Here is a 15,851-nt window from a genome sequence, read left to right as displayed (position 1 = left end):
CTGGGAGTGAAATCAGACCAAAGTTTGACCTCCATACTGGAGATTCCTCTTCCCACATTCCCCCTCCTGATGTCAACAGCAAGTCTCACATTCTGAATGTTGACAATCCTTGTTTTTGTTTTTTTAGCTTCAAATGTTGATCCATTGCACTTTTATTTTTAGCATGCAGGCCTATTTTAAAAATATGAAGAAACATCTGATGTGAATACTTCCCTTTAAGGTTTATGATGAATTAAATACAGATAGAAATTCAGGTTTGTGCAGAAAAAATTCAGCGATAAAACACATTTTATTAGAATTTTGACAATGTCAAATATTACAGAGAAGTAACACAACTAATCAGTGAAATCTGTGAGGTTTTTGAGTGAAAGTGACAGAAACAATGAGTGTATAACAGCTGCATAATCAGTAAGTAACACAAGGGGAAATAAAGTGCAACAGTAAACATTTACTCAAGTTAAATCACGTCACTAAATTGTCTGACTTCACAGGGGTCAAGGGTCAACACCTAGAGGATGAATACGTTATAAAAGCATCATAACTAATATCAAGTCAAATTCAAAATTTCAATTCAAATTCAAACAACTTTGAAGAGAGCAGCAGTGCACACAACCAAACAAGCAAATCAGTCAAAAACAGATAAAAGCAGCATAAATAAGTCCAGTTTAAGGAGCAGTATTCAAATAGCTCTCATAATTAAAAGACATGTTAAGATCTAAAAGGTCATAAATCTCATATTAAAAAAGTTCATTCATGCCTTCCATTTAAAGTGCTAGTGTGTGAGACAATCTGGTTACCCAGCTAGACCCAGTTCAGGAGTTCAAAAGGCGGATGGAGGCTGGAATGAAACTTTCTGTGGCCCGTCTGGTTTTGAATAGACCTGTATCCAAAACATAGAAGCATAACATAGCAACTATTCAGTAAACTCTTGGCAGCTTCTGTCCCCCATGGGCCACAACCAAACTGTGATGATGTAACTCTCACATGTTGTATGATGATATGTGATTATATGTTTTCTCATAGCGAGATACACTTGAGCCTCGCTCAAACAGCGGACAGAGCGCTCGCGTTCTGCTGAGACTGAAGGATCAAAATGAAGCAGGTGCACAATTCAAATAAATGCCTCCATCATCAACCACTTATAAATGGGGAACTTCACTTCACAGATTAAGTATTGCACCTTCATAAAGTTTCATTTATAAGATTTAAAAAGAGGGGGCAAAATCTGTGCAGCAGAGATATTATAACTTCAAAAACACTGGATCCTACATTTCCCATAATGCAACTCAAGAGCATCTTTTGTTAAACTTCACACACTCAGTCTGTAAAAGGTCAGACATTGTCCAAAATGGAAACAGACTTATATGCTGGATGCACCTTCACCTGTGTTTATACAACATTAGGTGGCTCCATACACAGACGTCACATGGACCCTTACAGACAACTGTGGACACATGAATGCAGAAAATATACATTCAAGTCAACACCACACCATCATTTTTCAGACTTGGGTCGATAAATTGAAACTAATTGGTTTGTTAATGGCTAATAAACCATTTACTGATGCTTCATAGATTAGTTATGAACCCTTAATAACAACAAGTGGTCAGAGGTCTGAGCAAGTAGTCAAACAGTCCGACCACACAAAGGCATTTTTCATGATTTGGCAACCAAAACATTGTTCTCAGTAACAGCTTATAACTGATCTGTAAAGTATTAGTAACTTATTTATAACTTGTTAACAAAGCCACTGCTTACAACTTAACGGCGGCTTATTAAGAAGTGGTAGCTTTTTAAAAAAAGCAACTTCGGAACCACAGAAGACATTAAAGCCTCCAACTGTTTTCACACTCTCCTCATGACGAGTAAACCGAACCTAAAGTCTTGTCAGAACACTATCACAGCCGTCCATCATCCTTTTAATAAAGCTTTAATTTAATATGTCTGAGGTCAGACGCCATTATAGCTGCTGATTTCACCCATAAGGCTTTGCTGCATCCATGCTGTGTCATGGTATAACCCACCTCAGTGTGGGCCAGTTTCATGTTTCACCAGAGACCGAAATACTCCCCGGAGCCGAGCGAAAAGACGGCAGAGAAACGGCAGCACACTCCTTTTGACATGACTTATTGATTAGAGAGCGGATGAATCATTGATAGACTGAGTCCTGAGAGACTTTTATTATCTGTCAGTCGTATCCATGAAAACTCTGGGTGTGTCCGTAATGTGAGTGTTTCAAATAGCGTCTTCTTGAGATGGTTTCATGACGAGGAGCGGAGCAGCATCTGGCGTGTGTGATGCGTTTGTCACCTTGCAGCTGTTGGCAAATGCAGGCAGAGAAATAAGACACACACAAAAGAAATGAATGAAGGATGAACTTTTGGTGTCCAGGAAAAGGTTAAACAGAACTTTAGTGTGTGTGAAATGATCATCACATTCACATTATTGACTTCATTAAAAGAAATGTCACCAAACTTTTTTTTAAATATAGAACATTTTATTCCAATTTTGAGTAAATGGTGTTGAAAATTCTGAAGTAAAGGTTTTAATATCAACAGGACCTTTGCATTTAAATAGTAACACTTTACATGCCTTCATCCAGTGACAATGAAAAGCTTCCTTAAAAAGTTTTTTTGTCATTTATTTTTCATATTTCCCTTGTAAGAAATAGTTCAAGTATAAAAATTCCCAACAGTGTAAAACAGCCCATCTGATGAATATGAAGCAAAAGAAGCACAGCTACTTGAAACCTCGACGACGACTATACATTCTAGTGGAGAAAGCAGCATTTTCGCTTGTTTTTTTTTTTGTCAAAATTATTATTATTATTATTATTTTTTACTCTCATCTAAACACAGAAGAGGCAGAGTACAATCTGCATGCAAACAGGCCTCCATTTAAATAAAGTTCTTCCATACAAAAAGGCATTAAGCTAACCGATATTTAATGTCATGTTCTAAAGGATCAAAAAGATAAAAAAAAAAAAAAATGTACAGTGCACATAACAGAATTGTATCTTAAATAACTCCTACATCAACATTTTTGGTTGAGTATGTTAATAATTATAATTATAATAATATTATTACTAAAACTAATCAATAACTTATATATGCCTTGAGATGAGTACATATTATTAATACAGTACCGCCACTAAGTCTCTACTCTCAGAGCGTCAACATAGTCAACCCTCAAAAATAAATATCTTAAATAGTAGATTTCTCTCTTTTTTTCTGTTTTTTTTCTCTTAAATAGCAGTAAAAATGTAAGGCACACAAACCAACGTAACGTCAACGAGTCAACCCCCTCGATCTCTTCACCCCCACCTTCTTGACAGACATGAGGCAGGCCAGTTGTTGGGGTGGCTTTGGTGAAAAAAAAAAAAAAAGTGTGTTTGTGAGTGTGTACCTGACGCCAGACTACAGCAGCACAGAGGTGGAAGTGCTGACAGCGGCAGGGCTGAATGACGGGGGGGCTCTGCTGTGTGTGTGTGTGTGTGTGTATGGGGTGGGGTGGGGGGGGGGGCTCTGTGTCGGGTGGAGGGCTGTAAAGTTGGTTCCCAAATGGGCCCAGGGATTAAAATGTGACAGCTCAACAAACGAGCACAAGTGATGCGTTCTTTCCAGAGTGATCCGTCTGTGTGGCGCTGGAGCGGCTCTGTCCAACCCCCACCAGCAGCTGCTGCTCTCTCTCTCTCTCTCTCTTTCTCTTTCTCTCCCTCTTTCTTTCTCTTTTTCTTTCTCTCCATCCCAGAGCGCCGAGCCAGAGAGAAACACGACCGTGCTGCCTTTGTCTTTTCGACTGCTATGTGTGCAACTCTGGATGCATGTGTCGGTGTACGTGTGTGAGTGAAACATGTGGAAAAGCAACTGATTTAGTGTTTCTCATTGTCTGAAGCCATTTTCAACCTCTCTCCTTTGTCAGTGCCTTTGTTGTGTTTGCCAAGTCCCCCTTTTTAGTCCAAGAGTCAAGTCAGAGTTGATGACATTTTCAGTTTTTTGTTTCTTTTCTTTGTTTTTTTTTTTTTTTGTTTGTTTTTTTGTCTCCTGGTGATCTGTTTGCTTTGCATAGGTCAAGAGGTCGAGACACAGAGTAAAAAAAAGGGGACATTCAGCATCAGGAAGATAAAAAGGTAGTTCTTCAAATATGTGTGACACGACGAGTTACGACTCCTCAACTTCCTGACAGAGGTCACATAATAATAGCTAACACATTGGAAACGGTTCCATTTCCCTGATTATCAGAAAATATTAACTCCAAAAAATGCACTTGAAAAGACAAAAAGAACAAGGAGAGCCCTCAATATGTAATAATAACAATAATAAATATATACGTTACGAGGGCATCAAATAACCGAAAACACTTGTGGAACACCACAAGCAAAAAAAAAAAGAGAACAGTTTCCTAAACTAACGTTAAAGACAGCAATAGGACTTAAAGGCTTAGTTTAACACCTATACCAACCACAGGGATTAGTTCCTGCATTTCTTCTCTAGAAATAAGTACTCTACTACAATGATAATAGTAATGATAATAATCATAATCATAGTAATAACAACAACAATAATAGTAAATCATTTTCCATTATTTGTTCTGCGACTTTTTTTCATTTTCTCATTTTTTGGTTGAAGCACAGCAAGTTGGAAAGTTACTGTAAAAAGTTCCCACCTCACCATCATCATCACTACCACCACCATCATCATCATCATCATTATCACCTTATTTTTAAAGCGACTCTGCCTCTGAGTCGCTGACACGCCCACCCTTAAAGCCACTCCCTCTTCCTTTTCCTCTGCTGCTCCTCATCCTGACCAATCAGCTGTGGCTGGGGGCGGGGCTCCCCTCTCTGCGTGTCCAGTGGTTGCAGTGGCTGCTATTGCATGCGGTCCGCTTGCAGCTGCTGGGGCTGGTACTGGCCGAAAGCTGCGGCTGCGGCAGCGGCTGAGCCTGGGGCGGCGGTGGCTAAAGGCTGCTGGACTGCGTAGCCGTAGCCGGCAGTGGCCACGTAGCCTGTGGCGGCAGGGGAGGCGGCGTACGGATACTGCTCATATGCGGCGGCAGCGGCAGCGCTGGCTGCGGCTGCAGAATACTGCGCGTAGGCGGCTCCGGTGTAGTCGATGTATGGGGAGGAAGCAGTGGCAGGTGCAGCAGCTGTGGGCTGCACATGAGGGATGACCACGCTAGGCTGCACGAAGGCCTGAGGGTACACGTAGTGGGCCGGGATGCTGTGGGACAAACAAACACATATGAGGGGTTAGTTTGATTCAGCAGCAAGCCCAGTCTGAGAGTAAGATCCCCCACCCTGAACCCCAAACCCAACTCCATCACACTGCGGCCAAGCGCCCTCCCACCACCCAACCCCAGTCCAATCCACCAGTCAAGAACACCAAGGAAATGCCTGCTAGTAGGGATTAGAACAATATAGGGTTGCCAAAATAGAAATCTCTCTGTGAAAAGAAGATTGGAAGGTGAGGAAAACTTTGAACACCCAGAGGCTGCTTATTTAACCTCTGGGTCAAATCACATCAGTATGATCACATTTGGAGGAAGTGAGGCCTGGGTGATGATGTCATCTTCTTTATTGGGATGTATCATGGGAAACAGGTTTCAGTGTTTCTGTTTTGGGCACTTTGAGTTTGTGTTTGTGGAGACGGAGCTGCAGAGAGGCAGAGGGAGGTGAGATGAAAAGACAAAGACAGAGAGCGTTTGGGAGCTTTAACCTGCAGCTCGTCTGTGGGTCACATGTGGATTTGGCTCTGGTGCTGTCCCCCCTTGCCTGCTGGAGGGCGAGTAGGGGAGGGAGGGGGCTTACAGTGCCGGGGGCAGGGGTGCGGACAGAGGAGATGAGCCCAGGGAAGCATTGTGAAAATGTCACTGCCACTTTGACAGCTGGACAGTTTTCAAAAAGGGACGCTGCTGGCCATTTCCCCCTCTGTGTCGGGACAAAGAGCCGGGGAGGCAGCGGGGGGAGCCGGGACTAGGCTCTGCACCCAGAGGGATGTTTCGATTAAATAAACAATTATGAACAATGAGCACATTCTGCCCTCCATGACATAGCCTTATCCCGCCCCCCCAGACTCTATAAGGTCTGGAAACTCAGTCGGACAGCGAGCATGAAGGGAACTTTTGAAATTTACACTACAGGTTCAGAGAAGTGTCAACTTTTGAATGTAAGGTGGAAGCAGGAAGAAGCAACTTGAAAGCTTTTGGTTTTTGTGTGAATTTGAGTCTTTGATGTCCTGAAAAACTGCCCTCCCTCCACTTTAGAGAGAAAAGTAGAGTCAAATTCAATCTCACTTTGATTCAGATGGAATGAGAAACATCAGGCTTCACTTCACTGCTGGAACAATTTGATTTGATCGACTCCAACAACAGCTATGTGTCTGTTTTAGGATGAGATGTGTCTGTAGGTAAGTTTGAATGAAGATGGTTAAAAAAAAATATCTGTTGAGAGAAAATCAAAGAAAACCAAATATAATCAGTTGAGTCGGCATAAATGAACTTCAGGTGGTCACTTTGGAGTCTGTGTTTGGGAGAGAAGAGAGGAGGTGTAGAAAATGTTAGAAGTGAGTGAAAGGCGGGATCTATCGTGGCAACCCTATTGTCAGCACTCCATTATCCAATCCAATCACATCTCAACCGAAAACAGTGGGCCCAGAGAAAAACAGGAAAAACAAAACAACAGCAAGGCGTCAGAGAGGAGGAAATATGTAAAAATAGTCCACCGCGACTAGACTGATTACAAATACAACGAAAAGGGCACAGCACAATCACTCAACTGAAAGGACACAAAGAAAAAAAGGGGAGGTATAAACTGAGTAAGTAGAGGTCTAATGTGGCTATTACTAAAGGGCAAAGGTCACTGTCAGCGGCCTCAAATATGGCACACACTCACACAACCCTCCATGCATCTACACACACATGTTAGACCAATTTTTCAAAAGCCAGTAACATTTCTGGATTGAATAGATTTTGTGTGTTTCTCCTGAGTTACACTAATTGGAAAAAATCCTCTGAAAAAAGCATGTTTGTCATCATCATGTGACACTGAAACCCTCCTTTGAAACCTAATGAAACTCAGCAGGTTAAGGCAGGTTTCCAGGATGAGTTTACAGGACACCATCTCTAAGAACTGGCTGAATAAGAAACTCCCACAGAACACGGTGGAGACATGAAATGAATGGAAACCGTCTCCAGCAGCAAACAGAGAGGAAACTCCTCACACTGGAGGTGGAAATCACTAACTGGCTGATATCCAATATGTAATAAAAGAAGCAAGTATTAGTCTGATTGGTCTAACTCTGTGATGAAGAGATTCCCTTATAGCTAGCTAACAGTTTTGTTTACTGGTGCCTTAATGTTAGCTATTTAAATATTTAAAAAGACACATGTAGTTTAGTATTCCTTGTTAGAGCCAAATCAGAAAGATTTATTATTTATTTATATATTGATTTGATCACTTACAACATTATATTTAATGTTGTCTCGCAATGGAAATTTAATGTGATTTTACTGTCTGTTAATGCACGACTTCTAGCTACTAAAGCAGGTAAACTGTCGTATTTAAAGACCCCCTCCAGACATGTTTAAGACATGAAAAAAATACTCTAAATATTCTGAATGATAATTTGTGTCTGATATGTTTTTTCCATAAAAAAAGTTCAACTACCTGGTTAGAAATTCTTGAATGACATCTACTCTTTCTACCTCATTAAAAATCCAGAATATATGAATATGCAAATGTTGCTCACTTTAAAAGTTTAACTTAAAGATGTCTCCTACTTCACTGTAAAGTCCATTCTCAGTGTTTGTGCACTGGAGGCTTCACGTTTCCACACCACACTTGTGTAAGTTGAATATTGGACCACGATTGGCTCCAAACTAGTAGTGATGTCACAAATGATGCTCATAGGCCCGCCCTTTAAACTCAGATTTTCGATGAGCACAGACTTTCCACTTTCAGCAGATTAATTGTGTTTTCTACTGTCAAACTCTGCACATACATCATTCTGCACAGTGAAGCTTAAACATCCAACTAAAACAAGAAGAAGAAAAACACATTTTTGAGTGGAAGGGGACTTTAAACCTCCTGTCTAACACCATATATGATGATTATGTGCCACTGATTTAATCCAAAGAAGCCTGAAACATTTTCTCTACATCTACGTCAGTTGGATGAAAAAAAAACCTGTTACTCTTACTGAGAGCTCTATGTGTGTTTTAAAAAGCTTTCAGTTTGTCTCATGACTCGGGGTAAATTACATTAAAGGAACATCTAAGATTCAGCAAAACTTTCCCCAGCAGCTACTGTATGTGATTGACTGTAGAAGCTGCAGCTCAGACTATTTTACGACTGTCTAACAAGTAGAGTGGTACCCATCTCCACCGGTCTTGTAATCAAACTCCCAGCTAGATGCATTCTAGTTTGAACCTTTGCTGTCTCCGATTCCCCACCACAGTATCTATGGGACAGTATGGGACTCTTACACACACACACACACACACACACACACAGACACACACATAGCATAAGCAGAGGTTGTGGCCATGGGAAGCAAAGCTCTGGCTGACCCATTCAATTTGGCCTCCTAATGAAAAAAAACACTCTCCTTCCCCTGGGATGGTCATAAAATAAGGATATCAAAAATATCACAGTTAACTGTGAGGCTGTTTTGTGAAGCAATGCTGGTACCTATGATGTGTCCGACTGTGTGTGTGTGACTTGACTGGAATGTCGTGTTCACGCAACCCAGCGGTCATTAAAGTTCAAGGCTAAATAAAGGCTCTCTGCCGTTGTGCTGAAGGAGAGGACGAATGTACACTGAAGTGAGAGGATCTAGTGTGTGTGTGTGTGTGTGTGTGTGTGTGTGTGTGTGTGACACCTGTCCTGCTTCCACAGAGTTGCTCATAAGACTGTTACTATGACACAGATGGATCTGTTGTTGTCTAGTTTCACTTTTGGCACAGCAGGACTTCAGTCCTAACATAGCAAGTTACTTGGATCAGGTTAGTTTGTGTGTTATTTTAATCATCTTTGTTTATGGAAAAAAAACTACTGAGCGATTCCAAAGCTAAATCAAGCTGTAATCACTTCAAGATCTGAGAGAGCACAGAGGCAGTTTCCTAATGGTCATAGAGATGATCAGTTTGAAACCTGCTCTCACAGTTTTCTGTAGATTCTGAGCACTTTCAGGATGTGAGAGGATGATTAGCAACAATTTTTTTGACCAACAAACTTCAACCAGGACACTCACAAATCTTGGACTCATAGTTTCTCACAGTTAAAGTCTTTGAGATGAATACAAAAGCTGATAGATCCCACTACATTACTTAAAGACCCCCTACAGACATGTTTTAAGACATACAAAAGATACTCTGCTTATAATAACAACTTGTGTCTGCTATGTTTTTTCCACAAAAAGGTTCAATGACCTCATTAGAATTGTTTAAAATCTTATCCAGAACCTATGAATGTGCAGATATTGGGTTTGGATATGAGAGATACAAAACTGAGCATGCGTGGCTTTGAAAAGGGAAAGGAAGCACTATTACTCCCTAAAAATCTACTGACAAAACTCAAAAGAACGTGTTCTGCACTTGTAAATCTGTCCCTGCATGCTCTCAAATTGTTGACTTGCAGACTGGTTAGAGCTCAAATATGTTTTGTACTTGGTTGATACTTTTGTCTGTATTCTATATAATTATATTCAGCGTTTACAATGTGTGCTGAATGTGACAACCTGACACTCTGGTGTTGCTATGGACTGATGATAGGGTGGTTTGGATGTACGCACGTGAACATGGAGGCTATATGTGGCCCCTGAAACACCCACTCTGACCCTGTTTAAATGGCCCCTGCCCTGCTCTTACATGACCGAGAGAGACAGCTAACCCTCACCCCCCAACACACACACACACACACACACACACACACACACACACACACACACACATACACAACACAGAGCTTCATGCGACTGCAGTGTCAGCATTCGGGGCTTTGTGTGGCACAATGGGCGCGCTTGTTTTCCTTAACACCACGGGCCCATGTGACGAAAGCTCGTTCCGAGAGAATAAGAGAGAGAGAGAGAGAGATCCAGACATTTGTTTGTGTCACACTGGAGACTTTGGTGCGTTGAGCTGAGCTTGAAATGCATGTGGACAGACAAAGACACACACAAACACAATGAGAGCACACTGTCATATGTACCAACGCGACCAGACGTTTTCACCTGTTCATAGTCGACTATGAGTACAGCTCACACACATCTACATGCACACAGACGGGCACTTAAACATATTACAAGGTGTTTTCCTGTTTGAATGGCCACTAAGTTTGGCCATAGCTTCCCAGTTAACTAAAAGACAATTGGGATTGGAAAATGGCGGTACATGACCTTACATTTACGATATTTGGAGAAAGAGACAGAGAGATAAAGACAGAAAAGAAGGCAGATGAAGAGAGATGACAGAGCAGTAATATGGCAATTGTCTCTGCTACGCTGTGTTAATATAATAAACTGCTAGTAACACCAGGAAGATGCTATAAGCACACGCAAGCAGTGGGTTGGGGGGAAAAAACAAAAAGAAATCACACAGAAAAGTCACCACTCACTCCAACAAGACAGCCAAAAAACACATAAAACAGCACATCCTGTTAAACAAAACAGGTCAACCACAAGCTAAAAGCAATAAAAAATAAATAAAAAGAAACAAAAAATGTGCTCGTCCTTGGCAAAGTTAACACGCTTCCACAAAAGAACACCCCAAATATTCAGTCAATCCAGCTTTTTTTTTCTTTTTTTTTTTTTTTTGTTGGTCATTAAAGTAGAAAGCACACGGTTTAGCTAACAACACCACTTCATAACCGCACACAAAGCTCTAAGTTCTATTCAAATAAAATGAAAGAAGTCAAAATGAAACCCACGTACATGCATCTATAATCACCATTTTGAGAGCTTGTTTGTGTGTGTTTGAGTCTACAGGTAATTCCTTTCTCTGATCTGTGATTATGTTCGCGGAACTATTCCACAAACCAGCACAGTTAGCTTAACCGAGACCGAGCCTGTCGAACCAAAGAAAGATAGATAACATTGAGTCAGGCTGGAACGTTCCATCATTGTCCACTCAATACACACACACACACACACACACACACACACACACACACACACACACACACACACACACACACACACACACAGGTATGTATACACAGTCACACACATGTTCACAAACAGGCAAACCTAGAAAAGGCAGTTTGACTTGCTTTTTGGTGGACAATAATAATAGAATAAGCTACATACTTCTACTTGTCCACCTCTAATTATCAGACATCAATTATATTTGGGGAGAGAACTGGTTTAAAAAAATATCACACATTAAACTGAGAAAAGATTCAATCAAAACAAGTTAATGAATCATTTGTCCCTACGTAAGTAATGTCAATGTTCCAACACTCCTCCAAACAACATGTGGATTTATCAGTACTTACCCATAAGGCCTTTGGATGAACGCAGGGTGAATTTGGGGAACACCAAAGGTAAAACCTACGAAAACAAAAAGTAAAACTGTAAAATCTTTCTCCTCATTAGGATTAGGATTCATTAGGATTTGTTACATTAGTTGAGTATTAACTTGCTAACATGTTCCTACACCTGCAGAAGCTACTTAAAAACAAACAAATTAACCCTCAGGTAAAAATCAGGAAGGATTGACTTGATTTTCTTGTTTACTGCTTTGCCAATAAAACCAATTGATTCCAAACAAACACAGTGGGAACAAAGACACTTCAAATGCTACTTTAGAGTCATTACAAGAGGACAGATTATCTAATCTTGGAAATTATCTCTTTTTGTCCACATCTGATTGAAAATTCTGACAGAAATTATGAATTTGTTAAGGAAATTAAGCGCATTATCTGTGTTTTATTGATCTTCATTCGGCTGTCTGTACCTGGCTGCATCACCCGAGGCTTGGCCCCCAGGTAGGCCAGGTTGACATTGGCCTTCCTGCCGTCGATGATTGGGTTGGGGTCCTTACAGGCACGGTCTGCAGCCGAGCGGTCCGCCATCGTCACCTGACAGGAGGGGAAAAACACAGAGGATGGGAAAGATGTAGATTACTGAAGTAGTCATATCTCCTTTTCCTGCAGACTCCACATGAGGAAACAGACTAAATGGCAGAACTCAACAAGTGACCAATAAAGATTAAAGCCTTGTTAAGTGCTGAAACGTTGCATTTATGTGTTTGTAGAGAAGAGAGAAAATATATTTTATGTATAAGTGAGTGTGGCCATTATTACAGCTGCAGGTATTTGGCACCGCTTACACATCCATCACCCTCATGTGGATGTGTCGAAACTATCAGCAGTGAATGGGAGCCTGGTTGAAATGACTGACTCCAGAACATGGCTCCAGTATCGCTCCCAATATAACAAACTTTATTACTCTGCTCAGAGCTTCTGAGCCTTTTTTTTTACACACTTTTTTTACAACTAAAATGCACCCAAACTGACCTATCCATAAGGGGTTTTGATGAGCATGAATATGATGAGTATATTGTAGTAGAAGCAGGACAAAATTCACCTCAGATTTGGTGTGAAATGTTGGACCAAACATACACATACAGACATTTATGCGTAACAACAGTGACTGTGCAACTTTGTACTCTAACTGGGAAAATATGCCAAATATCTTCTCAAATCTAGGTCTGAGGAGGCCAAATAAGGGCAGTCATGTTACATTCGTACGCATGCATACAGTAGATTATACATAATTGTAGAAATAGATTACAATCACAATCAATATTTTTAAACGTACTGACTGAGCATCTGGTTGCATTTTGTCTCTACAACTGCGCCTCAAATGCTTTCTGTCAGTCAAGTTTTATAAGTGTGAGTCAAATATTTTCCCAACATTATGAGCAACGTCGTAAACAGCTCAGAGATGGTGAAACCTGTTTCAGAAAAAGTGATATCAAGTCATCACAAGAGCTTTTTTTTTTCTCTCCCACCCCTTCATCACACCAGAGCTGTCAGTTTGAGGGCAGCTCAGTGAAAAAAGCGTGTCAGGGCGCAAACCGACGCGCAACAAGTTGGTGGCTGCGAGATGAAAAATTAAAGCAGGATCTGTTTATCGAAACATAAACATCTCATGACTGCAGATATATTAAAGTTGGTCATGATGTTGTGAAAGACAGCAACAGCCGCGCACTTTAACAGACACTTGTGATGGAAGAATGTTCGTGCTTAAAAAAAAACATGTTTTGGAGCCGAATGAAGCGTAAAACTTGTGTTATTTAGTGATACTTACGAATCCATAACCCCTAGACTTGCCGGTCTGTCTGTCGGTAATGACCACCGCTTCTTCAATCTCACCAAACACCTCAAAATATTTCCTGAGACTTGAATCCGTGGTGTGGTAGGGAAGACCCCCGACAAAAATCTTCGTATAGGTCGTGTCCTTTTGCGTGGTGTGCATCGTTAGTGCAAAATACAATAAATAGGAACAATTAAAAAAAAGAATAGTGCAATGTCTCCTTATCAGTAATTCTTTGGATGAAAAAGAGAGAGAAAGACAGAGAGAGCGCTGTTACTTTTCAGAAGAGAAAACAAAACAAAACGCGACAAAAAAAAATGAAGCCTGGAGGTAGATTTATCTTCCGAGAGTTAAAGAGGGGAGTTATATGGAGCGGATTGTCCCAAAGAGACCATCCGGTGTTTCCAGCTCTTCTTGGTAACTCTGCTGTCTAACTAAATAGGTTTGGGACCCATTCCTAAAAGCGCTGCTCCTAACTCCACCCAGCTTTCAGTCCATCTCTGCCCGCCCACCAGGCGCGCAACAAACAGCTGGGAAGCCTGCACAGTGTGAAACACTGGAGGCACTTCACACACGCGCACACACACACACACACACACACAAAGATCCTGGCTGTCTTTACTAGAATCACGTTTAATTAACCATCAGGGGCCACCAAAACCTGATGCCACTGATTATATGTTGGGGACAAAGAGGAGCAGAGATACATCATTTTGCAAATGTGATCAAACATTAGAGAAAATCATCAAACTCTGATTTTCACTGACTTATAAACTGGATTTTCTCTCTTTGCTGCGACACAATCCTCTTTTTTCTCTTGTTCATGCCTATGTTTAATCGCTGCCATACTTTGATCTATGGGCCTACATGGATTAGGCCTCTTACATAAACAGTGGGTCAAGGACTGGAAGCAGCCCAGGGACAGGACACATCACAGCAGCAACCGCGAGCAGATAGACAGGTGCAGCTTTGAGGCTCCACTGGATGGGATCTGCCTTCACTTGTGTGTGTGTGTGTGTGTGTGTGTGTGTGTGTGTGTGTTGGGGGGTTGACAGAGTTTTGGCAAGTTTCGGTGTCTATGGAAACAGCCATATGGCGTGATTGTACCCTGAGTTAAAAGTGCAGTGAAACTTTTTTTTTGTCCAGCGACATTTTAAAGTCTTGTTGCCTCATTAGAAAAGTCATAAGCACATGGGTTCCAGTGTTTGTGCTGTTGTTATGCATTTTCAACTTGTTTGGGTCCATGGAACAGAAAGGTTTAGCTGAATCGACCCTAACTATTATAAAAAAAAAGAGTATACTGATCACATCTGACTATTTGAATCAACTGATAAGCAGTAACTTGTGCGTCACAGAGTTACGCACAGTGATTATGAAGGGTAAAGGATCAGGTGAAGCAGTCAGACATCAATTCAATCAAGATTCTCTGAACATTAATGATTAAAATGACTCCTCCGCTCTGCTGGATGGATCCTCTTTTGATCAGCTAGCACGAGTAATTCACCTCCAGTAACGTGAGAGGGAACTCTGCTGTTAATTATTCATGGCAGCTCCGCTTCTGTGAGCTCTGTGTTCCTGCATGTGGCTGCTGGCCTACATACACCCCCCCACCACCACCACCACCCCACCCACCCACCCACCCACATGCACCAGGGTGAGTTGACAAATTTGCAGTGGGAACATGACTATGTGTCATTTTTGTCTCTGTGGAAAACTACTGTTTAATGTCACTCCATGCCAGTGAAGTCAGATGTGTGTCTACGGTATAAAGACATTTTTTGCCCATTTTAAGCCTCCATACTGTATCATCCATTTAAATGTGAACTGCCACTGCAAGAACCTCTGATCACAAAGTAATGCAACCTGATCGAGCGTCTGTCTGTGGTGTCTCTGCTCACTTACTATTTTATTAATGCAGCCACACACCCTTTAAAGTCAGAGTGGAGTCGTGAAAAAAGGGGGACTATATCGAGTTTCTGTGGCTCAACAATGGGGGTCCGGTCAGGTTGCGTCCTCTTGTTGTCTTTGTTAATGTGCATCATGTCGACTCGTCTGAATCATCTTATAGTTTTACAATAAAGGCTGTGGTCCCATTTAAAGCTTGATTCATGTTTTTTTTCACCAATCAACTTTTGAAATAGTCAATTTAAGACAATTTAAATGACTGAAATATCATGTGTGCAGATTTTAATCAGTAATCATCACCGGCTGTTTGTAATTTAATTCAAACAAAAGTTTTCATAAACATCAATCACATCTGTGGGGACCTTTTTTCACTTTAATCAAGACAAAGGCTGGAGAGCTGAAACTGTAACCATTTGGCCCGAGCACACACCTGTCAGACAGAGAAAAGCTACGGGTCAAAGGTCACTGAAACAGCTGAATACCCACAGCACAGTCACACCAAGGTTGCCCTCAACGACCTCTTGCCGTCTCTCAGAGACAAACAAAATCTAAAAGTCGATTTTTTTTCTTGACATTAAGCCAACTTAATAAAGTTTTAGATTCTGACAGATCACTGAGCTGAACATCACG

General features: G+C 41.2%; 1 protein-coding gene across 1 annotated transcript; it reads right to left on the bottom strand.

Moving 5' to 3' along the window:
* Window positions 1-2,957: 2,957 nt before the first annotated feature.
* rbm24a (RNA binding motif protein 24a) lies at window positions 2,958-13,840 on the bottom strand. Its single transcript, XM_042434908.1, has 4 exons — window positions 13,311-13,840; window positions 11,953-12,076; window positions 11,492-11,546; window positions 2,958-5,222 (listed from the first exon to the last, which is right to left on the bottom strand). Exons 1-4 carry the CDS (start codon window positions 13,476-13,478, stop codon window positions 4,871-4,873), a joined length of 699 nt encoding a protein of 232 aa, XP_042290842.1. The 5' UTR covers window positions 13,479-13,840; the 3' UTR covers window positions 2,958-4,870.
* Window positions 13,841-15,851: the final 2,011 nt, after the last annotated feature.

This window comes from Thunnus maccoyii, chromosome 15, assembly GCF_910596095.1.
Source record: "Thunnus maccoyii chromosome 15, fThuMac1.1, whole genome shotgun sequence".
In the NCBI taxonomy this organism is placed as follows: domain Eukaryota; kingdom Metazoa; phylum Chordata; class Actinopteri; order Scombriformes; family Scombridae; genus Thunnus; species Thunnus maccoyii.
Note: the sequence above shows the minus strand (reverse complement) of the source record. Positions and strands in the feature narration are given on the sequence as shown.